Source organism: Ursus arctos, unplaced genomic scaffold, assembly GCF_023065955.2.
Source record: "Ursus arctos isolate Adak ecotype North America unplaced genomic scaffold, UrsArc2.0 scaffold_19, whole genome shotgun sequence".
NCBI lineage: Eukaryota > Metazoa > Chordata > Mammalia > Carnivora > Ursidae > Ursus > Ursus arctos.
This window is the reverse complement of record NW_026622863.1, coordinates 52,014,560-52,040,623: the sequence shown is the minus strand read 5'-3', so window position 1 is coordinate 52,040,623 and position 26,064 is coordinate 52,014,560. Positions and strand designations below refer to the sequence as shown.

The 26,064-nt window shown below is 46.6% G+C and overlaps 2 protein-coding genes across 3 annotated transcripts; one reads left to right on the top strand and one right to left on the bottom strand.

Moving 5' to 3' along the window:
* The first annotated feature begins 5,315 nt into the window (after positions 1–5,315).
* Positions 5,316–11,835, top strand: LOC130544083 (zinc finger protein 551-like). The gene is made up of 3 exons (XM_057313933.1): positions 5,316–5,739; positions 8,166–8,289; positions 9,796–11,835. The coding sequence occupies exons 1-3, from the start codon at positions 5,707–5,709 to the stop codon at positions 11,463–11,465; spliced, it is 1,827 nt and encodes a 608-aa protein (XP_057169916.1). The 5' UTR covers positions 5,316–5,706; the 3' UTR covers positions 11,466–11,835.
* Positions 11,836–14,140: 2,305 nt separating this feature from the next.
* On the bottom strand, positions 14,141–25,648 carry LOC113247977 (zinc finger protein 154-like). Of its 2 annotated transcripts, XM_026489358.4 has the most exons (3): positions 25,379–25,648; positions 22,645–22,771; positions 14,141–21,301 (listed from the first exon to the last, which is right to left on the bottom strand). In XM_026489358.4, the coding sequence occupies exons 1-3, from the start codon at positions 25,409–25,411 to the stop codon at positions 19,905–19,907; spliced, it is 1,557 nt and encodes a 518-aa protein (XP_026345143.3). In that variant the 5' UTR covers positions 25,412–25,648; the 3' UTR covers positions 14,141–19,904. The 2 variants fall into 2 exon arrangements, with proteins under 2 accessions (XP_026345143.3, XP_057169924.1); XM_057313941.1 differs by lacking the exons at positions 22,645–22,771; positions 25,379–25,648 and adding an exon at positions 22,167–22,632.
* Between the last annotated feature and the right edge of the window lie 416 nt (positions 25,649–26,064).

Here is a 26,064-nt window from a genome sequence, read left to right as displayed (position 1 = left end):
ACAAGTCGGGCTCAGTGCTCAGTATGGAGTCTGTTTGAGATTCTCTACCTCCCTCCACTGGAGTGCTTGCAAATTAAATAAATAAATAAATAAATAAATAAATAAATAAATAAATAAAATCTTAAGAGAATTACCTAAGAAATTGCAAAGACATGGAAAAAAATCACCGTTATACAGACAAGCAGATAGAACCCATGACATACATGTTTTCACATCAATAGAACTAATCTTCAAGTAAGGTCATTTGACAGCATCATTTCTCACACATAATTTTTCCTAACTTTACGTTGTTTGGGGTGATCATGTCTGACAGTTATTGAGTTTATCCAGGGGAAAAACAAACTTCTTTCATCTGTGTGACAGGAAGTAGTTTTTGAAAATAAACAAGGCACTCACCAAAGTTAGGTTCCTATCCTCCCACATGTACTGAAAGATAGACTTGCTGTCTCCCTTGATGTCTGCATTTCAAAATGATGGCTCTCAGGATCTTTCCATTTTTTTAAAGGTAGGCTCCATACCCAACGTTGGACACAAATTCATGACCTTAAGATCAAGTGTTGTACACTCTACCCACTGAGCCAGCTAGGCACCCCCAAGATCTTCCCATCTTAAAGAAATTGGCTCCCATTTGTTGATGAAAGACAATCCTGAGTCCTGAATCTGGGGGGAAAAGAAGCCCAACTGGCAAAAGGCCTGTCTAGTCTTTAAAGAGACGCTTTAAAGAGGTAAGGAAATGTTTGCAAGTTCTCTAAGCTAAATGCTGTGACAAAACGGAGGGGGAGTGTCTCTCCCCATTTTCAACAGGGAGAATTAAGCCTCTTATTTTTAATTTGTATTTCACATACTTGAAAACACAGAGTATAGCTGACATGCTAGTAACTGATTGATCTACCTAAGATACCCTGCCTAAATAATCTATCAGGTAGGCAACTTGGAGTCTAAATTGCATTAGGAAGCCTGTTTGTAACAAGTATAGAATGAGGGCCATTGGTTAACCAAAATTTTATTTCCCTTTTGTCCTGTGTATAAACAGTATTTGCAGGGTCCACTTAGGAACTCTGACATTAGGTAATTTATGATAAGCTTAATATTTCCTCAGTGAACCTTGCTAAATCCTGTCCCTCATTATCCTATTTGTAGCCTTCCTTTCCTTTCTTTTCCTTTTCCAGAATACCTTTGGTACTCTGAGTTGGCTGAAATACCTCATTGTCCCTTGAGTGTAACTTTTTGTAGAGGAGACATATTCCTGGGAAATGGACATTCAACCTGGTTATGTTAAAACCTGTGGCATTTGTACCCCAATGTTTATAGCAGCAATGTCCACAATAGCTAAATCGTGGAAGGAACAGAGATGCCCTTCGACAGATGACTGGATTAAGAAGTTGTGGTCCATGTGGTCCATGTGGAATATTACTCAGCTATCAGAAAGAACGAGTTCTCAACATTTGCTGCAACATGGACGGCACTGGAGGAGATAATGCTAAGTGAATTAAGTCAAGCAGAGAAAGACAATTATATGATTTCTCTCATCTATGGAACGTAAGAACTAGGAAGATCAGTAGGGGAAGAAAGGGATAAAGAAAGAGAGGGTAATCAGAAGGGGGAATGAAGCATGAGAGACTATGGACTCTGAGAAACAAACTGAGGGCTTCAGAGGGGAGGGGGGGTGGGGGAATGGGATAGACCGGTGATGGGTAGTAAGGAGGGCACGTATTGCATGGTGCACTGGGTGTTAGACGCAACTAATGAATCATCGGACTTTACATCAGAAACCAGGGATGTACTGTATGGTGACTAACATAATATAATTTAAAAAAAAAACCCAGAAACCAAAAAACCTGTGGCATTTGTTACTATCAGTCATGTCTGTAGCTCCCAAGGGAATAAGGAGTGTCCTTGGAGGGCCTTGTAATGTGGTGATTTTTTTATTTTGGGTGTCTTGAGGTAAGAAGGTCCCAAAGTTCTTTACCCTGATATGGACAATTTTTAGGTAATGGCCCAGTTGTTTACAATCTATGTGAGGTAGCATCAGTTGTTGATCAGGGTATCCAGTCCTAAGATGATTGCCTGACATTTGGCCAGGTTTGTTGTTTTGTTGGTCCCGTTCTTACTCGGGAACATCCTAGCTTAGGGGTGGAAAGCAGCAGCATTTCACTGAGCTCCACCATATATGATGGCTGGCAGTGCCTTTCTTACATCTACAAACTCCCATTATTCTTTGCTCAGTTAATCCAAAGGGGCTCTCTGGATGGCCAAGGTATCTGGAAGAGAGGTGACCTTCTCCAGCACCATGGCATCTGGCAAGGGACTGAGGACAGAGAACCCCCCCCCCCCCCCGCCCCGCAGGTAGACACCAGAGGGCTCAGGTTTAGCTTTATCCTATCTTAAGGAGAACTTGGTAGCTTTGCCAAGCTTGTGGGGGTGCCCTTTTCATGTCCCTAAGCATAATGGGCAGCCAGGTCAGAAAGGTTGCAGGTTTGGGGTCTGTGAGGAGTTTCTTTTTATGAAGCCATTATTTCCTCCTATTTCCCTGGGTCATGCTGAGTTGATACTAGTTTTAGGTTGTTGTGATGAGTCTTGTAGAGAATTAGCAGTCTTTTACAGACCATCTGCCCCAGGCAGTGTTAGCAGAGGAAGACTAGTCTCTTCAGACACCTGGTAAAAGAGACTCAGGTTAACTTAGAATCCAGATTCTCAGTTTCTTTGCATCCAACCAGATGTCCCCATTCCAGCATTTAGAATCCCACTTTATCAACCAACACCCCAACTTTCACATGAGAAACATTGTGAGACTGTGTATTCAGCAATCTATAACTCAGCAAGTTATAGATTTAATGGTTTGATTTGCAGCAATAGGAATCCTGCAGCTACAGAAATCAGAGTTTCTTTTAGGGCTATCAAGAATCTCTCTTTTCATATGGGGACTTCAGCTGAGAGAGAATGACCTTGAGCTTACCATTTTCACTTTGTAAGCAATAATGTGAATTCGAATCCTTCCCAGACCGAACTCCTTGTAGTCACCATCACTGCCTTAATATTCATTGCAGCACCCAGTTGGTCTCAGGCATGTGCTGCAGTTGCCACTTCATCATAATTGACACTAGGTAATGGATTCATTATGATGCCACTGCATATCATGGGTCATAAGCATCCCATTTCCTATTGGCTAGGTGTTCAGCACTTCATTCAAGCCCAAGGGCTTGGTCAAACCAATTCCCAAATCTCGTCCATATAGGTTTATCTGCTAGGACTACTGCCAGAGCTAATTCGTTATTAGTTAGGATTCAATCAGGAGAAAGAACCTCCACATTAAATTGAATAGGGAAAATTTAATAAAAGGGGTATTAATTAACTTCAGTATTGGAATACTGAAGAATTGCTAGTGAAAGTAAAGACGACTGTAAAAACATTGGAATAACTCAAAAGATGCTTATTAAAAATTGCAACACAGAATGGTAGAAACAAATTTGTGAACATCTAACTGAAGGACTGTATATAAAAGAAATCATAGGGCGCCTGGGTGGCTCAGATGTTTACGCGTCTGCCTTAGGCTCAGGTCATGATCTCCAGGTCCTGGGATTGAGCCTGCTTCTCCCTGTCCGTCTGCCTCTCCCTCTGCTTGTGCTCTCTCCGTCTCTCTCTCAAATGAATAAATAAAAAAAATCTTAAAAAAAAAAAAAGAAATAGGGGCGCCTGGGTGGCGTAGTCGTTAAGCGTCTGCCTTCGGCTCAGGGCGTGATCCCGGCGTTCCGGGATCGAGCCCCACATCAGGCTCCTCCACTAGGAGCCTGCTTCTTCCTCTCCCACTCCCCCTGCTTGTGTTCCCTCTCTCGCTGGCTGTCTCTATCAAATAAATAAATAAAATCTTAAAAAAAAAAAAAAGAAATAGAAATCAATGAGAAAAAGACAAAAGGTAAAATAGGCAACATATTTGAGCAAAATCTTCATTAAAGAACATTTTTAATGGTCATTAGGCTTAGAAAAGTTATAGAACACTTGTCATTATGAAATTATAAGTTAAAATTACAATGAGAAGGACTACAAATCCACTAGGATGAAACTGATTAAAAAGAATCACAATGCCAAGATTGGGCTCAGCTTAACTTTTTTTTTTTTTCCAGTAAACTCTAGATCCAACATGGGGCTCAAACTCACAACTCAAAATCAAGAGCCACATGCTCTACTAACTGAGTCATCCAGGCACTCCAGCTTAACTCTTGTTTCTTCTCAGACTTGTGTCCTGATAAAAATTACCTGAGGTCTTACTTTTTTCACCCTCCACTGACATTTCCCCAGAGCTATTATGCCACTATCTTTGAATAATTACATAATCATTATTAATAGCTCTCTGCAATTTGCATTTCACAACTTTTTTTTCCCCTGATATATCGATTCTTCATGCACAAAAGTCCCAACAATCACTTGAAGGAACGATAATCCTTCCTCAGCAAGGAGATGAGACAATGGTGTTTAGATGACTCTTTTGTACATGCACTCTGCCTGAGAACGCTGTAGCCACTATCACATAACAAAATAGAATTTAATAAATTGTTCTCTGTTTTAGATGTCAGATTTCTAAAGGATTTGAATGTATCTTAAGAATATTAAATAAATAAATAGTGTTGCTTTGTGATTTGGACATGATCACTGAATATACAGGCAGGAAAGAGTTTCTCTTTGGAAACCAGATGCAGAGATAACTCCTTGTCCTCCTACTTCAGGGTGGCCTGAACATCACTGTTTCTTCCAATTCATGGCTCTGACCAAAGATACAGAGTTACAAAATTGACTAAAGCCTCTGACTACATGCATTTGAATAGCAAGAAAATGTTTATTACATTCTAGCTAAGAGGGGATGCATTTTGAGTCTGAAAGAAACTGTGTCCATTTAAATTTGTAGCGTTTTAGAATAATTGAAGTATTTTTAGGCTAAGGGAGAATTCTAAGCTTCAAGGAGTCTGAAATGTCTCTAACAAAGATCAGTTGCAGACAACACTCCCCAGAAGTCTGCGAGCTGCCGCTTTGAAAAGGGGTAAACATTGGGGCGCCTGGGTGGCTCAGTCGTTAACGCCTGCCTTCCGCTCAGGGCGTGATCCCGGATCCCTGGGGTCCCTGGAATCGAGCCCCGCATCAGGCTCCTCCGCTGGGAGCCTGCTTCTTCCTTTCCTTCTCCCCCTGCTTGTGTTCCCTCTCTCGCTGGCTGTCTTTCTCTCTGTCAAATAAATAAATAAATAAAATCTTAAAAAAAAAAAAAAAAAGGTAAACAGCTTCCTTTCCCTGAAGGCTAGATGCCTCTTATTTCTCAGACACTCGTGGCACCACGAAACCTTTATTCGTGGTGGTCAAGGACTAGGACACTCCAACCACCTGTGCGGCTGAGGAGACTACATTACCCAGACGGCAATGTGCCTAACGGTGGTGGAGTTGACCCAATGAAATCCCAGGACAAGAGCATTTCCGAGCGGACGCACCAAGTCAGGGCGGGACTTCCGGCGTCCTCCTCGTGGCGGTCATTTTGGGTTTTCTGGAGTTTGGTCACACTGAGGCTTCGGAGCCCCGGGTCGGCGACGGATAGGACGCGAAAGCGTTCACCCCGTTACAAAGAGGCGGCTCTAAGGCTTGGAGGCGGCGCACCCCGGGGTGACCCGCAGCAGGCTGGGATCAAGATTTCCCTGCGCCACAGCCCTGCTCCGTCCACTGAGTCCGATGGCGGCGGCCGCGCCCAGGGACCCGGCTCAGGTAAGCGTTCGTCCCCCGAGTCCTCCCCGCCGTCTCCCCACCCAGACCCGAAAGGCCCGAGCTCGGGGCGTCTGTTCACGTCCCTGCGGCCCAGGCTCCGGTGTCCGGGACAGGGAGGCGGGGGTGGGCGGGGGCCCCGTGAGTGAGCGCCGGCGTGGTGGCTACGGGAGCGGGCTCCGGGCCGAGGGGACAGGTTCGTGCAAAGACTTGGAGTGCAGCCGAGCCAGGAGCATTGGGGAAACCCAGGCTCTTGTGTCTACAGGCAACAGAGTGTGAGGCAAAGTTGTGCCTCAGGAATTTTACCTTCATTCTCAGAACGCTGGGAGCGAGGGAGATTTGGGAACAAAAGAGGGACAGTGTCTGAAATCGGGTTCTCACACGTTTCCTGAAGCTGCTCACAGAATGAACAGACGGGAAGAGGGGTAATAACAGGCACAGGAAAGTTGAGTTCTGTAAAGAGCACCTCACTAGCGGGAGTGCACTGAGGACTGAAGCCCAGAAGTAAGGCAGCCCTCTTGAGGTCACCAGATCCTGGCTGCGCTAGGTACTTAGCGCATGAAATGTGGAAGGTGGTCCCAGGCAGAGGTAACAGAATGTGCAAAGGCTTGGAGGGATCAGGGACCTGCAGGTCTCCTTTCTTTTCATGGGAACTGGGAAGAGTCGGGCAGGAGTCAGGTTTGGACACCCTGGTAATGGGTGTTATGGAAGGTTTGGAGTAGTAAAGGCCGGTGATCTGACCGAGGTCTCATAAGGCTCCCTGGGGCTGCAGCATGGAGAAGAGTAAAGGTGTGAAGCTGGTGGTAGGAAGAGAAGGGAAGAGGCTACCGCAGTAGTCTGGGTGGGTGTGATGGTAGCTGGAGCAGGGTGGTGGTCATGGAGAAGTGGCTGGATTCTGCATTAGTGTTTTAGGTGTGGCTTCCTGGTTTTCTAAGTTTGAGGTAGAGAGAGGTGGGAGTCAGGGATAACTTGAAGGTTTGGCTTTAGCAGTTGGAAGGATGGAAGCTCCATCAGTTGAGATGGGGAAGTTTATAGTAAGAGTAGTTCTTATTAGGGATATCAGAAGAGTTCTTTTGGGTCTGTTAAGGGTGGGAGATGTTTCAGAGAACAGTTTGTGTGCCTCTGGAACTCTGAGGCGGCGTTCAGGATGTAGACTTCTCCAAAAGGTGGTGGAGAGTGTGTAGACCAGGGAGGAGCTGTAGATCACTTAATATGGGGAATCCTGGTCAGGATAATGGTAATAGTAGCCCAGGAAGAAGAGGGTGCATCTAAGGACTAGGTTTCCTGCTTGGCTCCCTGGTTGTGGGATGTGTCACAACATGGATCAGGGAGAGAAGTGATCATAGAGAAGGTAGGGGAGAGTGTATGGTTTGGTATGTGGCCAAGGGCTCCAGGGGAAAAGTGGACTTGGAGATGGATGTGGAGACATAGGAGTAATTCAAATGAGATGATGCTGAGATCGGCTGGTGCTTATTCTCTGTTCTATAGACTTACTAGGATTGCATTGTGTCCCATGGTGGGGCCTAAGTATTCAAGTTAGGCTGGTGGATTAGCTTAGGGGCACAAGTGGTCATTTATGAGACTAATTGGGGGTCGGGTACAAGACCACTGGAGCTGAGTGTTGAATGAGGGTTAGATGGAGAGAGGACAGCTGTGACTGGAGAGGGGACATCAAGTGCTTGCGGCACACAGGTGGAGGAAGGCCATGGGTAAGTGAAATCTGATTTTATTCTTGGTAGTGAGGTTGAAGCAAGGAACAGGGAGGGAGGCCTTCATAGTAGCACTCAAGGCTGCCTCTGTCAGTGGGAACCATCAGTCTGGAGTAGTATTTGATCCTGTTTGAAACTGCCAGGCATTTTCTATGCCACGGATACTGCGTAACATGTAGAAAGGCCAAGGAGATGACTGTGGTGTAGGGTAGGAGGGGGCTGTTGCTGTGGGAGTGCAGTTGTGAGAAGTGTGACAGAAAGAGAGTGAGTGTGAACACATAACCACAGGACCCTAGAATTGGGGTCATAAGGATGAAGGATAATGCCACATTTTTTTGCATCTTGGAGGGATGATCCAGGGGACTTTGATGGTATTGCCTGATAAGACCAGAATCAGATAGTGCACACCCTCCCTATAGCCAGCTTCTCTCCCTAATCTGTGTTTGTGACACTGACTACACTGACAAGAGGCAGTGTGACTACCGTGCCAGGTCTACAGTTCAGATATCCTCTTTCTGCCCATCTGCCTGTTGTTGTGGGATGACACAGTATCAGTAGGAATATGAGGAGAGAGTGGCTCCAAGGACACCCAGGCCTGGTATCTCCTCTGGGGTATGGAGTAGACTGAGCTGAGGGTGGATGTGGAGGGTAGGGGGTATAATGAACTTGGACTCCTAGGAGAGATGTTGATCATGGAATGAACTGTCCACATTATGACAGGGTATGAACTTTGAAGATGTGGCCATTGACTTCTCCCAGGAGGAATGGGGGCTCCTTGATGAAACTCAGAGACTCCTGTACTGCGATGTGATGCTGGAGAACTTTGCACTTGTAGCATCACTGGGTAAGATTGTCACATTGCTCCTCGTGTCCTGAGGTGACATCCTGCCTTTCCTTTTTCCCCCAGAGTTCGCTCTTTCTTTCCCACAGCTGGAGCATGGGCTCTGCTAATTTCCACCACTTTCTTGTTAGGTGTGGTGAGGATGCCAGTGCTGAACTGTGTATAGTGCCCTGAGCAACGGACTCCCCAAGCATCCCTGACACCTGTTACCTCAAACAGTGCAGGGGAGGGTCTGGGAGTCAGGAGTCTTGAAGTTAACTAATGGATCCCTCCTTGCTTGCCTTCTCCCTGGCAGGGTGACTCTGTCCGGATCCCTGGCTTCCAGTTTTGCCTCCTTCCTCTAGCTCACAGTTCTTTGTGACTGCCTCTGCCAGGTCATGGTCATTATTCACATGAACCATGGGCTGTTCTTGTAAGACCCTCCTTTGATTGTATTTTATATTTTCTTTCCTGAATGTTATTGCATGACAAGTTGCACAGGGCCAGTGGTGGTGGCCACTCACCGTGTGTCTTTCATTAAGACTTGAATCATTCAGTTCCGAGGAGTTATACAGTGGAGAGTACAGGGAAAACACTGGTTTTACAGGGTAGATATGGCAAAGATGGTCTCAGAGGAGGTCTGGCCCTCATGAGTGGCAACTGTGGAGGGCATGACATCAGGGCTGTGTTGAGATGGTACCAGGAGCTTGCCATGTGTTAGGTAGTGTTTTGGTGCAGATACCACTAGCCACGTATTGTTTCTACCTTTTCTTCTGCATACTTAACACTTTGCTGACTTGTTATTTCATCCAAGACTTCTGGCTCGTGGCTCCTTCCACCATTGTGGCTTTCCCAGGCCACCAGTTCCTCTGTACTGCTCCCTTTATGATATCCTCCAACACTGAACGGCACGTGGTGTCATGAGGTGTGCACATATCCTTATGTAGTCCTTGAACCAGCTACTCAGGTCCAGTTGAATTTTATTGGACAGGCCACAACCAGCCTCTCACACAGCATGCCCATGTTGCCAGCAGATAAGGTCCTACTGAAGGAGGAGTGAGGAGGCAGGGGCCTCTCCTCCATGTGGTGCACCCTATGCTTGTGTCTTGTCTGTTGAGGTCTCTCCTAATCGGGTCTCTTCAGAGGCCCAATACCGTTAAGCAGCCCCTACCTCAACCTGCCCCCAGCTGCCTTGTGCTCAGAACAATCACATGGACGCAACTTGTTGTGTCAGACACACCTTTGAAGTGGGGCTTCCCCCTCCCACCAGAGTCAATGTGCATTTCTTCAGCATTTCTCTGCTTTCAGGTTGTAGGCATGGGATGGCCCCTTCTGAGCAGACTGTACCTATAGGAGAGTCCCAGGCCAGGGCTTCTCAGGCAGGTCTGTCCCAACAGAAGATCCACCCCTGTGAGACGTGTATCCCAGCCTTGAAAGATATTTTGCACCATGCTGAGCACCAGACAATATCCCCTTGGCAGAAACCATACTTGGGTACCACATGTATGAGATGCTTCTCTTTCCATGCAGACCTTCATCAGCAACAGAGGCATGGCAGTGGGGAGAAGCCCTGGAAAAGAGATGTGGACAGGGTCTCATGTGTGACAAGCTGCAACTTCTGTGTGTCAGGGCAGCCTTTCACATGTAGGAAGGTTGGAGAGGACTTCCTAGCCACCTCGGGACATCTTCGGCTCCAGACCAATCCCAACAGTGAGGAGCCACACAGTGGCAGCCAGAGTGGGGAGGCTTTTCACAGTGGAAAAAGTCAGTACAACGGGGGTGAATGTGAAAAAGCTGCCAGCCGCAGCCATGCACTTGATCAACATCAGAGTGTCTGCTCTGGAGAAGGGCTTTATGAGTGTGGCAAATGTGGGAAAGCCTTTGGCTGCAACTACAGACTTGTGCAGCACCAACAAATTCGCAGTGGACAAAGGCCATATGAGTGTGGTGAATGTGGGAAATTCTTTAGCCAAATCTCTGGCCTTATTAAAGACTGGAGAATTCTCAGTGATAAAGAGCCTTATGGATGTGGAGAATGTGGACAATCTCTTACCCATAACTTCAGTTTCATAAAACACTGGAGAATTCACACTAGAGAAAGAACTTTTGAATGCAGTGAATGTGGAAAAGTCTTTATTCACAGATCTAAACTCATTCACCACCAGAGACTACACAGTAGAGGAATGCATTATGGGTGTGGTGAATGTGGGAAATCTTTTAGCTACAAATCCAACCTCAATGAACACCGTAGAGTTCACACTAGAGAAAGGCCTTATGAGTGTATTGAATGTGGGAAATCCTTCAGACAAACCTCTAGCCTTTTCAGGCATCAGAGAGTTCACACTGGAGAAAGGCCATATAACTGCAGCGAATGTGGGAAATCCTTTAGACAAATCTTTAACCTCATTCGACATGGGAGAATTCACACTGGAGAAATGCCTTATGAGTGTAGTGATTGTGGGAAATCTTTTAGCTGCAAATCTGAACTCATTCAACATCAGAGAATTCACAGTGGAGAAAGGCCTTATGAGTGCAGTGAATGTGGGAAGTCCTTTAGACAGTTCTCTAACCTCATTCGACACCGGAGTGTTCATACTGGAGAAAGGCCTTATGGGTGCAGTGTTTGTGGGAAATCCTTTAGCCGCAAATTTATCCTTATTCAACATCAGAGAGTTCACACTGGAGAAAGACCTTATGAGTGCAGTGAATGTGGAAAATCCTTTACCCGAAAATCTGACCTCATTCAACATCAGAGGATTCATACTGGCACAAGACCTTATGAGTGCAGCGAATGTGAGAAATCTTTTAGGCAACGCTCTGGTCTTATTCAACACCGGAGAGTTCATTCTGGAGAAAAGCCATATGAGTGTGGGGAATGTGGGAAATCCTTTAGCCAAAGTGCCAGCCTTATTCAACACCAGAGAGTTCACACTGGAGAAAGGCCTTATGAGTGTAGTGAATGTGGGAAAACCTTTAGCCAAAGCTCTAGCCTTATTCAGCACCAGAGAGGTCACACTGGTGAAAGGCCTTATGAGTGCAACGAATGTAGGAAGCCCTTTACCCACAAATCTGACCTCGTTCAACACCAGAGAGTTCACACTGGAGAAAGACCTTATGAATGCAGCAAATGTGGGAAATCTTTTAGCCGCAAATCTAACCTCCTTAGACATAGGAGAGTTCACACTGGAGAAAACCCTTAAATGGGAGGAATGTTAGAATTTTGTGTAGTGGGGCGCCTGGGTGGCACAGCGGTTAAGCATCTGCCTTCGGCTCAGGGCGTGATCCCGGCGTTATGGGATCGAGCCCCACATCAGGCTCCTCCACTATGAGCCTGCTTCTTCCTCTCCCACTCCCCCTGCTTGTGTTCCCTCTCTCGCTGGCTGTCTCTATCTCTGTCAAATAAAATAAATAAAATCTTTAAAAAAAAAAAAAAAAGAATTCTGTGTAGTATTGCCAAATAGCATTCTATTCTATGGATAATGGCTTTATCTGTGCATCTGTTCTGGACATACAGGTTATTTCCAGGTTTGGAGTATTTACAAATAAAGCTGCTATGAATATTTACATTTACTTCTTTATGTGGTTATATGTTTTATTTCTCTTGTTGTGATAACTGAAACTGTTAGAGTGGAGGTGAATGTTTCACATTAAGAAATGGGAAACTGAACTATAATGGTTATTCTCTTTTGCCGTCCCATCAGTAGCACATGAAAATTCAAGTTCCGTGACATCCTTGAAATAAGTGTGTCGTGGTAAGTCACTTTGGTTTTAATTCCATTTCCCAAAGTGTTCATGATGTTGAGCATCTGTCATTTATTTGCTCTGTATTTAGCTTGTTTGGTAAAACGTGTGCTCGTAATCTTTTGCCTATTTTCTTTTTATGTACTTACATATTTATTATATGGAACAACTGTTTCTGAGTACTAGAAGATTTTTCTCCCTCAACTTTTTGTCCGTCTCACAATTGAAAGCCTACATGCACCAGACTTATGAATTTAATCTGCATCAACATATTCTCCTCTGCTTTCTAAACTCAGTAACACATTAAATCAAGCCTAGGTTTTAATCTTTGGCAACCCCTGGTATAAACACTCCCCTCATGGTAAATGCCAAATTGCCAAGGTGGGGGCGCCTGGGTGGCACAGCGGTTAAGCGTCTGCCTTCGGCTCAGGGCGTGATCCCGGCATTCCGGGATCGAGCCCCACATCAGGCTCCTCCGCTATGAGCCTGCTTCTTTCTCTCCCACTCCCCCTGCTTGTGTTCCCTCTCTCGCTGGCTGTCTCTATCTCTGTCAAATAAATAAATAAAATCTTTAAAAAAAAAAGTTGCCAAGGTGATGTCACTGAACCTGGCGTTGGTAAAATATTCCAGTAGTACCTCATTATATTCTGTTCCCAAAGTACTGATACAGTAGCCACAAATAACTTTAAGAACATAGGTAATAAAACTGTAAAATGACCAGTAAGTGGCAAGTTTTAAATATTTGTGGGTGTTTTTGTTTAGTTTTTATTTTTTTTTTTAAGATTTATTAGAGAGTGCGCACGAGCGGGGAGGGGGAGGGGCTAACGGAGGGGGTGGGGAAGCAGACTCCTTGCTGAGTATGGAACCCAACGGGCTCAATCCCAAGACCCTGAGATCACAACCTGAGCCGAAACCAAGAATTGGACACTAAACAGACTGAGCTACCCAGGCCCCCTCCCCCCCCCCGTCTTGTTTTTGTTTTTTATTTAAGTAGGCTCCATGCCCAGTGTGGAGCCCAGCACAGGGCTTGAACTCAGTGACCCTGAGATCAAGACCTGAGCTGAGGTCAAGAGTTGGATGCTTAACCGACTGAGCCATCCAGGTGCCCCTAAATATTTGTTTTGTAAAAAGAGTTTGATTTAAGTATGCTTGACTTAAACTGCACGTATTTTAAATATACATTTTGATGTTTTCATACATGCTTGCATCCCTGAAGCTAAGTTCCTCCTCCCCTTTTCAATTCATCTTTTTCAACATATAAAATTACTGATATAAGGAGATATTCTAACTTTTGTAATGGCTATTTACATATGTATCTGTGAATAAGACTGTTAAGAAGTCCCATTAACCCTATCACAATCTTCCATCATTATCATTGTCGTGGTTGTTCTTGTGTCCCCATGCATCCTGGTGGCTTATTTTATGTGTAACCCTAGATATGTCAATGCATAACCTCTTAAGAATTTCCAAAATGTCAGGACCCTCATAACTCTGATAACTTGAATACACAAAAAATATTTTTAAATATAAATATTAGTGCTAAATTTTATTGATCGAATTAGCTACTGAAGGCAGATTGAATGCAATCATGATGCCAGTTGTATGGCTTTTAATACATGTGTCTTTTGAGTATTCACCTTACCTCTTTTATTTTGTTGGCTGAAAACTTAAGGTGTTAATATTTTTATATGGTTTAGTATTTCTTCGGTAGTTTAAAATCCTGAGTTACCCTGAATAATGCAGGTGTTTTACCTACAGTACAAACATATGTATCAACTATACCTCCTGATACTTAACACAGTTAGACTTCTCTACCTTCCATTTGTCAAATAAAACATTAATGTTTCAAACTTACTGCTTCAGAAGTTTACAAATCCCAATTTCTCTGCATTTTAAAAATCTGTGAACTTTCATAATATGAAGCTGAAATCCCCAAATCAAAACTCTTAATCTTCCCTCGTCAGTGTATACATATATGAAATCATCACTTTAAATATATTACAGTGTCATTTGCCAATTATATTTCAATACAGGTAAAGGAAAAATAAAAGACTGAAATCATGCAAAAGCCTTAATCTGAACTAACATTGAGAAATAGCAATGGAAGAGGATCTTTTCATTTATCACACAGAGCAAAACTACAGAATATGTTTATTAATTTATTTTCCTCTGAAGACAATACACTTTGTCTTTGGAGAAATAAAAGATTACTTGTTAGGACTTGCTTTGGAAGATTGATCAGTAAGTGCCTTATCAAGGGTCAGATATTGCTACCAGGGACCAAGCATCTGGCACACATTAATATTACCAGTTCTTTTAACTATAATCCAGCCCTTTGGGCTTTAATTTGTAGGATAGCCATTGTTTTTTCATAGGTATTTTCAGGACCATCAGAGAAAGTAGGCAGTCCATCTCGATGGATTGAAATATTGCCAGTGTTCTAATATAGCCGCCTGGATTTCCAGCTAACTCAGCTTCACCAGTCATACAGTTACTGAAGTTGTATTGGTTGCTACTGGAATCCCACTCACAAAAATGCAGAATTTCATTACATTCAAAAAGCATGTATCCTAGAATCCAGAAGGTGTGATGATAAATAGCCTTTGTCATGGTCTCCACTGTGTCACACAGGAGCTGCATCTTCACAAAGCCACAGGTGCAGAACACCTGAAGCCCACTGCAATAAACTCATGGCCACCATGGCTACTATGGGCAATAAGGAAGCCACTTACTCTTTCATTATTTATTGGATAAACTTTAAAAGCATTTTGTCCATTAGTACTTGCCACATCCTCTAAGTTGGCTGATTGAATTTCTTGATTCTGTTTAATGTGCTCACCTTTTAAAAATCTTTCCTGTATGCCTCATAGCTTTGGCACAATTTTTTTTCAAAAGCTAAATCTGTGTACTATCCAGTACACAGTCTATAAGCCTACATCTATACAAATTATTACAAAATTTAAATTACTATAAATGCTGGATGGTTAATTAGGAAAATATGATAAAGTACTAGAAGAACTAGTCTGAGGGTGAAGAAAACATTCTTGAGAATATATTTTCTTATGTCTGGAATGAATATTTACAGTAATGCACTAAGTGTAGAGTGTTGGGAAGAGGATTCCAAAGAGAAAGTGCTCGAGAACGGGTGGTACTTATCTGAGGATCTAGAAGTCAGGCGACGATTCAGAATCACAGCCTAACAATTTTTTCTTGTAAAACAACTGTGAACCTGATTCTCTTAGGCAGTGTAAAGAGCTCATCCATTGTAAAGCATTAGAAAATTAGTAGTTAACTTTCTTTTATGCTATGTTAAGACACTCCTTTCTTTTTTATGTTATACTATCAATCAATAAGCAGACTCGAAATGAGTTTTATTTTTCATTTCATCCTAAGCCTTAAATTTTCATTAACTTTCAAATCTTTTTCAGATCACATGTTTAGACTTATTCCAATCATGTTTTTGCATCTCTTGGTTCAAAGACGGAGAGATTGATTCCTGTATGTGTGTGCAAAGGACAAGAATGAATGATTTAATAAATTTTTCTTTTCCAGTGTGGGATTTAAGAAGTCTTTCACAATGCCACAGATTTCAACAAAACCAAATGTCCATTCTCCACATATGTGTCTGCTGCACAAAGGTATATACTGAAGTGACACTTAAGAATTTTAGCCAGCTCAGAATTCTGCAGATGGAAGAAAAACTAAAGGAAAGGAGGCCTGCAAATATGGTAAAGAGAGACAGAGTTGAATAGGAAATACCAGGGAGGAAGTTTTAAGCTTATGGTAAAGTACCTAATGCCACAGTTGCTAAATGGACCCTGCAAATACAGTTTATACAGGACAAAAAGAAAATAAAATTCTGGTTAATCATTGGCCCTCTTTCTATTCTTGTTACAAACAGGCTTCCTAATGGAATTTAGACTCTAAGTTGCCTACCTGAAACATTATTTAGGTAGGGTATCTTAGGTAGATCATCAGTTGCTAGAATGTCAGCTATACTCTCTTCAGTTATGCGAAATACAGATTACAAATAAAGTTTAATTCTCCCTGTTGATAAAGGGGAGAGGCTCTCCCGCTCCCCTTTTTTCACATTTAGCTTAGAGAATCTGTGAGCACCTCCTAATCCCTGTGAAGACTACACAGACCGTTGGCCACTAGGGTTCCCTTTCTCCTGCATTCGTGACTATGTTGTTTAATTCCAAAAAGTACTTACTGTCCTGCAAGTAAGTCTCCTTTTCCTCTGGATAAGGTCAGTAAAACACTACACATGGTCACCCCAATTACAAACGTAAGTTAGGATAAACTCTGTGCCAAATGATGCTTTCAAGTGACTTTACTTGAGAACAGGTTCTATTTATCTCCAAAATATGTATGTAATGGGCTCTATCTGCTTTCTGTATAACAGGGTGAGACTTTGTCCTGCAATTCTTTGTAATTTCTTAGCTGATATCTATTTCACATCACATTCCAGCTTAATATTTATTCAGTAATGTGGCACAAGAAAAAATATATTTGTCTTGGTCCCCCGTGCCCTGTTCCTGGCACAGAGCGCCTACAACCCTTGTTCTTTCCTGAGTGATAGGAGTATCTTGCGTCATTCATAAGGAGCCCCCTTTTGAGCACACCTGAATTTACGCTAAAGAGCTGTGTTAGGGTGGGAGTCCTAAATAGAATCAGGATGGGGAGTGGTCATCAGAAAGATCGGGATCAGAGGCTTGGGACTTGCAGCCCCACCCGCTGACCTCCAGGAGGAGGCTGGAGCTGGAGATTAAAGGTCCGTACAAACTCCTGAACAAGAACACTAGAGGAGCCTCCAGATCTGTAAACATGCCTGGGGGGTTGGTGGTACACCGAGGTTCCATGAGGACACAAGCTCCTGCACTGCAGACCCTTCTGCACCTGACCCCCATGTACTTCTTCATCTGCCTGTAAATGTCCTTCCCAGAGTTCTGTGAGGCACCCCAGCAAGATAATTGAGTGAGAGGAGGGGTCAGGGGAGCCTCTGATTTACAGCCAGTCAGTATGAAGCACAGGTGACAACCTGGATCTGTGATGGGCGTTGAAGAGGACAGTCATCCTGTGGGACCGAGCCCTTAACCTGTGCGACCTCGTGCTATATCCAGGTGGACAGAGGCAGCATTAACTGCATGGTGGTGTTGGTGAACACACAGACCAAATAATGGCATGTGGAGAGGCTCCGTGGATGGAGGAAGATTCTGTTTTCCATCCCCAACAGTCACCGCCACACACGTCTGCAGGGACAAACCTCATCACCCGTCTCCTCACTAGCTCGTGTGCAGGATTATGGGCGAGGGTGATCAGATGCACAGTATCAGAGACGCAATAAGCAGCACCCAGGACGTGGCAAGCTCTAATGAACAAAGGCTTCAGAACTTCAATAACTAACAGCAAGGCAAGTGAGACCTGTGGGTTCACAGACATTTGAGACGGCTACTGTAGGGCCTCAGGATACATTCAGGATCCTAATTGCAACACACACGGCTCGTGAAACATTTTTGAGTCAAACTGAGAAAAAGGAGCATTAATAACATTTTGTCATATTTTTAATTAATTTAATTAATTATTGACCCAAAGAGTGCCACTGTGCGTGGGAAAGCAGGGCAGTGGGGGGCCGTTGGTGGAGGGGAGGGAGGCTGGGGCGTAGAGAGAGGGAGAGAGAATCTTAAGCAGGCTCCACACACAGAGAGGAGCCCAACGCCGAGGCTCACCGGGCTGGATCTCACAACCATCAGATCATGACCCGAGCCAGAATCAAAAGCTGGAACTCTTAACTGACTGAGACACCCAGGCGCCTTCTCTGCAGCAGTTTTACTTGCAGCCCGCCAAACTGGAAACAGTTACAATAGCCATGCACAGATGAATACATAAATAAGTAGTGCTGTATCCATAGAACATACTTCTCAAAGATACAAAGAATGGTCTGTTCATATAAACACCACTGATGAATTTGAAACTAAATACGTCCCATGAGGGGACCCAAGGAAAAGGAGGAGAAAACACTTGAAGACTTTGATCATAAATTCTAGAAAGTGCTGACTCATCTATAATGAAAAGCAAGTCAATGGCTGCCTTGGGGAGAGATTATTAGGACACAAAGTAAATGTGGGGGTGACGGAAAGGTTTATCATCGTAATTGACGGCTTCGTGGGTTTCTCTGAATGTCAAACAGTCAAATGGCACAACTGAGTGATGGACACCACACGTCATTTATACCTTACTGAAACCTAAAGATATATGGCTCAAATTAAGTCTGGACTCCATACGCTTTAGATCAAGCTTGGCCACCATACTGACCACCACTTCTCTCCTCATCAGAAGGCACTTGCCTCAGTGGCAGCAAAAACAGATGAGCGATGAGTGTTGCCATTTCATTCAGCAGGGGTACCAGCTGAGTCACAAAGGCCTCATGGCTGCACTAAGAGGTCTCTCCTGTCTCTGTCCTTGTTTGGCTGCCACGCACAACCACGGCCTTTGGTGAACAGCCCAGAGGGGCCGAGGAATCCACAAAACCTGTGGAGTGTTTTTTTCTGGCAGGCCCACAGCTACACAAGATACATCCTTCTGGAGGTCCTGAGACTCTCTGTACCGGTTCATCCTTCACAGTCCTGGTGTCTAAACACGATGCATGCCCTTTTCAAAGAGGTACATTACGACCAGTTTATTGGTCTCCTGCACCATTAATCCTGTGTTTCTGTACCAATGATCATTCCCCTGGCCCTTCCACTCTTAAAACCAGTGATGTCACCCTACAGAATTCAGGACATCGAGGCCCCTGGAGCTGCTGCTGTTCACCAGCACTGAGCAGCATGCCATCAACATCCCCTGTGAACAAGAGAACAAGACCATGTCGCTCAGAAGCACCGGACGGTGTCTAACAACAACCAACAACTGCCTCCTCTTCGGGTTGAAACTCTGACCCCACAAGTATCCCGGCATCCAACTATAAATTAGGACCACGGAGCCCTACCGTCTTTCCTTAAAGGCTTTGAGCAGCCAGGCAAACCAGGCCGAAACTGGAGAGCTATCTTCTGCCATCATACGGTCCCTTCTGCGGCACACAACTCTGTTCACCCCTTCACGCTCGCAAACACAGGTAATTTCAACATACAAACACACAGTGAACGGAATCCCCAAGATTAATGGGGGCTTAAACAGCAACATCTTTATTCTCGTACGGCAAGAGCAATGGGAGGCAGACTGTTCCTGGGTTGGTGACTTGGAGGCTGGGAAGTGCCATCACAGAGTTTCAAGAGGACAGTAACATCCCTGAAGATGTCATCCACCTTTTCAAATCTCCAACGTCCTCTAGGACAAAACTGGGTGAGATCCATGCCCTCTCCTCAGAGAGGAAAAATGGGGAAGGATTTAGTGCTCAGGTGACTCGTTAGTCATCCAGCAATTGCCCTGACACTGGGGTATGGGCCCTGGGCGGGTTCAAAAGATGCAATGCAGCTGCTACATACCTGGGATTTATGGAGATGGTAAATGGCAGCTTCATAAGGGATCTCCTCCAGTGTTGTTAACATTCACCGAATAAATGCCTGCACATTTAAGGCAGTTCTCCCATTTGAGATTTGTGAAATCCTATGAGGTTAAGTCCTTCAGATGAAGGCTTTCTCATATTCACTGCGTTTGTAAGGCTTTTCACTACCTTGAGTTCTCTGGAGTGCAACGAGGCTAGCCTTTGGTTAGCCATTTCCCACATTCTCCATATTCACAGGCCTTCATCTAGGAGACACCGTGGTGTTTTAGGAGCTTGGACTCCTAGGTAAAGAATATCCCACGGATAAATACTCATAAAGCCGTTTTCGGTGTGACTATCTCAATGGTCACTGAAATGGAAACCACACGTGAACGTTTGCCAAAGTCACTACTCCTTAAAGCCTTTCTCCAGCGTGCACTTTTCGGTGCTTAATGAGGCTAGAACTGTGGCTAAAGGATTTCCCACATTCACTGCACTCGTAAGGTCTTTCTCCGGTGTGAATTCTCCTGTGTTTAATGAGACTGGAATTTTGAGTAAAGGACTTCCCACATTCACTGCACTCATAAGGCCTTGATCCAGTGTGTACTCTCTGGTGTTTGAGGAGACTGGAACTGTAGGTAAAGAATTTCCCACATTCGCTGCACTCGTAAGGCCTTTCTCCAGTGTGAACCCTCCGATGCTGAAGCAGCGCGGAGCTTTGGCTAAAAGACTTCTCACATTCACTGCACTTAAAAGGCCTTTCTCCACTATGAACTCTACGGTGTTCAGTGAGGCTAGAGTTTTGAGTAAAGGATTTTCCACATTCACTGCACTCATAGGGCCTCGATCCCGAGTGAACTCTCTGGTGTTTTATGAGACTGGAGTGGTAGGTAAAGAACTTCCCACATTCACTGCACTCATACGGCCTCTCTCCAGTGTGAACACTGCGGTGCTGAAGGAGCGCAGAGCTTTCGCTGAAGGATTTCCCACACTCACGACACTCATACGGCCGTTCTCCAGTGTGAATTCTCCGATGTTTAATGAGGTTGGACTTGTTGCTGAATAACTTGCCACATTCGTCACACTCGTGAGGCCTTGCTCCAGTGTGAACTCTCCGGTGCTGAATGAGGCTAGAGCTCTGCCTAAAGGACTTCCCGCATTCCCCACACTCATAAGGCTTTTCCCCAGTGTGCACTCTCCAGTGGTCATTGAGGCTGTAGCTTTTGCTAAAAGATTTCCCACATTCACTGCACAGGAAGCATCTTTCTCTAGCGAGGTCTCTCTGGGGATGAACAAGTGTGTGTTTGCAAGTGAAGTCGTTCGTGCCTTCGGCCCAGTTGCGTTGCGCTCTCCATCCAGGGGAGGATGCCCTATACCCAGTCCTCCTGTACGACTTCCCCCTGCTGTGTGTGGCCTGATGCTGGAGGAATCTCGAGGTGGCCAAGATGTCCCTCACAACCTCCCCACAGGAAAAGGGTTTCCCTGACACACAGAATTTGTAGTCCTTCACAAAAGAGGCTCGGTCCATATTGCTTCTGAAGCATTTCTCTCCAGTGTGCTGCTTCAGATGCGGAAGGTTGACGTCGAAATACAACTGTCTCTCACATGCCCCCGTCTTGTAGAGATTCTGTCCACAAAGTGTCGCCTGGTGCTCGGTGGAGAGCAAAATGTCTCTCAAGTCCTGGCCACACACCTCACGAGGATGGGCCTTCTGGGGAGACACAACTGCCTTGCGAGTCCCGACCTGTGACGCTCCTTGTACAGAAACCCTGTGCTCAGGCGCCTCCTCATCCTCTGTTCCATGCCTACGACCTGAAAGCAAGAAATGCCGGTAAAGCACATGCTGCCTTTGGTGGGAGGGGGCAGCTACCATACAAGCTACAAATGTGTGTCTAAGAAACCCAGGAACCAGTGCTTGGGATTGTCTGCAGGACCAGGGAGACGGTTCAGGTGGAGGATGGGGCTGCTTAGCAGGAGCGGGCTACAAGGAGCAGAGAATGGGAGAGGCCTCGTGAGGTGAAGGATGCAAGCACTTGGTGTGACACGGAGGAGAGAAGTGGGCTGTGATTCATACCCCTGCCAACAACTTTCCAAAGGAACCTGTCTCCTATTGACACACCTGTCCCGTGCAGGAGGGTGTGTCAAGACCCAAGGAAATAGGACTGTAAACTGGCAGGTGGTGTTCCAGGACTGCTTAAGAACGTAGGCACAACTCATGATGTAACATACAGCAGTTAGCGTGCAAAGCGCTGTAGATGGAGTGGTGAGAAAAAAGAGTGAGATATGGATCCCAGAAATGTGAGGTTAACCCCGGGCCAGAAGGACGAGTAGAGGCGACAAGTAACAGAGTCGATAACGCGGCAAAGTGCCAAGAAAGGGGAAGAAGAGACAGAAGTGAAATGTGGCCCCTGGGGTCAAAATACTAGTCAAACAGAACAGGCTTCTGGTCTGATGTGAACACAGCACTGACATCGTCTCCTCCAGATACCACTCTGCAGGGCTTGCTTCCTATGAGCTGTCGTGTTCTGTGTGGGTCAGTATACCTACCGTGAACTACCCGGGGCTCTCCAGTCCAACCCCACTCCCACAATCAGCAAGTGCATGACCACTTCCTGATACAAGTGCTAAGGAAAAGACAGGACAGCTGAGTAGCCATCAGTATCACAGAACGACTCACCACACGACGGCCCATGGCAAAGAGAACTACACAGTCCCCAGAGAAGTCTGGAGGAGGGTCTCATGAAACAGCCCATGGTCCACAGACGTGGTAACTTTGTCAGAGACAGGAAGTCCTGGTAGAGGCAGGCATGAGGAAGCCTCACAGAGAAAGGAAGCAGACGTGGAGCGGGCAGATATCTTGCATCGAGACAAAGTCACCCAGTCAGGGAGAAGGCATGTAAGGGGATATCCATTACGTTCACTGCAAGGCTCCTGACCCTCATTCCTTCCCTGAAAGTCAGCAGGAAAGCTGGTGTTGGGGTTGCTCCAGGAAGGAGGGCGGTACACTGACCTCAGCCTTACCAACCACAGCACCCACCCCCGGAAGTGGGGAAGGAAGCAGTGCTCACGGTCCCTATGTAAAGACAGACTGCTCTCGGGGACCAAGGGAGGGCAGAGACTAGCTCAGGGCACAGGCGTGGGGTCGAGGGTCTTACCCAAGGAGTTTATAAGTGCCAAGTTCTCCAGCATCACATCCTGGTACAGACATCTCTGAGCCTCATCAAGGAGACCCCATTCTTCCCAGGAGAAGTACACGGCCACGTCTTCAAAGGTCACCCTGCCCTGGCAGGAGGGGGACAGAGGAAATCACAAAAACACCCTCTCCCAAGAACCATACCCATTTTCCCACCCACATCGATCTACCCTATGCCCATCCTCCCCTGATCTCCCCATCCCAGAGGAGAAACCAGGCCTTGGTGCCATGGCGCCACTGTCTCCTCGTGGGCCCATGATGGCAGGGTCCTGCCGACAGAAGAAGAGGCAGGTGGACAAGTATACATCTACGTTGTGGACCTGGCATAGAGGTATCCTCCCGGCCATCCAGGTTATTCTACTGAAAACCAGGGCCCTGGCATCGGTCAGGCATACTCCCTCTCCAAGTACACATCATTCTTGAGACTGGATGCCACAGCCACATGCCTCTGGCCACCACACCTCATTGTCCCACACTACGGAAATCTCGCTGGCCTCCCCACACATCACTGCTGTTTTTACCACCTCCTCTTCACCCCACTGGTGAGGGCAGGAGTCCCGTCTTAGGGTTATGGGGATGGCCAAACACATGACACCTGACCACGGACAGAGGAGATGGATAGCACTTTAGTAATCACAGATATTCGCAGCCTGGAGAGGAGGACACCACGCCCCACACAGGCCCACATGCGGATGGCACTCTGACACAGAGTGAACAACCAGGAGCTGTAGGATCAAGAGGGTGAGGTGCCTCCTGGTTCCTGTAAGAGGATGTGATGGGCTTGTCTGAGGAACTCCGTGGGCTGGTAGGGCACTGAAACCCATACAGAGGGAGAAGCAGGAAATGCACCTTTGATGAAAAGGCTGTTTGATTAGGAGACCTTCCCAACAGCAGAAGATTGGGGAGGAGATCTTACGTTCAAGCCATGAGTTCCTCCATCTTGTACCAGACAAGGTCCTCCTCCCTCCCCCTGTGCTGTACTTGCCCCCTCAGCAATCACAATCTTCCTCTGTCCACCTGACCCTCATTCAGAGCAAGGCTCCTCGGTGGCCTACCCCAGGCCTAGTGACGCTCACGGGTGATCACATCCGCACTTCACACATGACCTTATTCCTCCAGGATGAAACACCCCAGGCCCTACCAAAGTCCTCACAAAACCCTGGTGGAGTTGAGAGTGGAGAAGCACCACCAGCACAGGCCCGAGTGTCATCGTCTCGCCTTAAGTACTCCTAAGCTGCTGTATCCCTCTCATGTCTACTCTTCTGCTGGAAACCTTGGCCACTTGCCCGAGTATCCTGTCCCCGACACACTCTCCCGTCATGGCCACTCACATCCCTCATCTCTGAAGTCATACCATCACCTAAGTATCCAGTCCTGGTCCCCCCTCCTCCCCAACTTCCTAGCACCGTAACAGCTCTACCACCATAACCAGGAGACTGCTCCTCATGACTGTGACCCACAGCTCACTCACCTGGGCCCACACAGTAGCCATGATGTCTTTAGATATCTCCCTTTTGAACCCCCCCCCCCCCCAGATTTCCAGACCTGTGTGTTTGGCTGCTCACTTAATGCATCCACTCAGGGCTCCCCAGCACATCTCCCACCAACATCACCCATACTACCAACCCCCTCATCTCAGTCGATGGAGTTTCCATTCCTAAAGCTGCTAAGAACAAAAACCCTAGAGATAACCCTGAATCCTCCCCTTCACCCTGCCTCGGTGCACATTAGAAAATCAGTGCTCACTTTTTAAAAAAACACATATCCAGAATCCAGTGACATCCAGGCCAGCACTCCCGTCCAATAACCCTCACCTAGACTACGAGGGTAGCCTCCACCCTGATCTTCCTGCCTCCTCCCTCGGCCCATAGCGGGTACTGCATGCTATAGCGGGATGGACCCTATCAGGACTGTGGTAATATCACGTGGCTGCTCCTATCTAAGCCTCCCATCACCACCAGAAGACTCACCCCACGTCTCTTGCAGTCATTCCACTCCTGACTGCTGTCCCCCTGTTCTTTGCTCCTACCCGCAAGAAAAGAAAACGGTGGTTTCCCCAGCAGTTCCAGATGAGTGTTAACTCAGGCATGTGCACACCCTGCTACCAGTTCCCGGAATAACCGTGCACACACTGGTTGCCAGAAACGGAAACCCCTTCATAGAACTCCTGGCACGGTCCTGGGGTTTCCCCAGAGTCTCCAGAGCCCAAACTTGGGGGAGTGGCACCTAAGAGTCGCGGGACACAACAATGCATAAGACAAGCAGGTGGGGGTCAGGTCAGGGCCAGCGAGGGACTGGGCCAACTTCCTCTTGTTCGTGTTGGTTCTGTAAGCGCTTCTGCAGCCTCGGGAACTGGAGAGAATGTAGCCTTAGACCCACAAGACCACGGTGGATGCGACGGACTCAAAGCCCTCTGGACCCTTGCCCGGCCCTGAAGACCAGAACTCGGCTGGCTGGCAGTTCAAGGTCTGTGCCTCAGTGCTCAGTATCGCCCCTTAGGGTGCGGCCCCCACCCGGAGCCCGCTCCCCCAGGCAGTACGCCGGCGCTCACACACCGGGCCCCCGCCCATTCCCGCCTCCCTGTCCGGGATACCGGGGCCCGGGCCGCAGGGACTCGAGCAGGTGCCCCGCGCCTTTCGGGGCTTTCGGGTCTGGGTGGGGGGAGGGCGAGGAGGGCCCCGGGGACGAGCGTTTACCTGAGCTGGGTCCCTGGGCGCGGCCGCCGCCATCGGACTTGGTGGGCGGAGCGGACACCCGGGCCGGTGGTCCGGGTCCCGGGCCCGGCGCGGGCAGCACGGGCGGCGTCGCCGAGCGGCGGGTCCGCAACCGTGCAGCAGGGTCGGCGCCTCCTCTCGCCTCTTCTAGGTCTCGTGAAGTCGGTATGGACGCAGAACTCCGAAACCTCTTCCCGGATGAGCAAAGCCCGGAGCAGGTATCTTCGCCTTGGTGAGGAGTCAGGCGGAAGTCCCGCCCGCGTGGGACTGCCCACAAGCGGAAGAGCCTCTTTTGAAGTTTTCATTGGAGAGCAACGCTGCCCCTCGACTCTTTGCATTCTGGGTAACGTAGTCCCCACAGTTATGAAGCCCTGAGTTAGGGACTTCATTCAGGTAATGTCCATCTTCCGCTGGAAAGGGCGAAGGGTAAAGGCCGATGCTGGTGGACTTCGCTTCGTTTTTGAGAGAATGTTACCATATTTCTGTCTAGTGCTCTCTGAAGCTCATCACCCAAGACTTATTTCAGACTCAGTGAAGCTAAGCATACTCCAGAATGCCAATAATATTGTTTATATTCCTAAGGGCTACGAACCAAATAAACACATCATTCCATAGCGTCTTTGAGTCTCAAGATATGTCCACGCTTAGTGAAAGCTAATAAACATTAT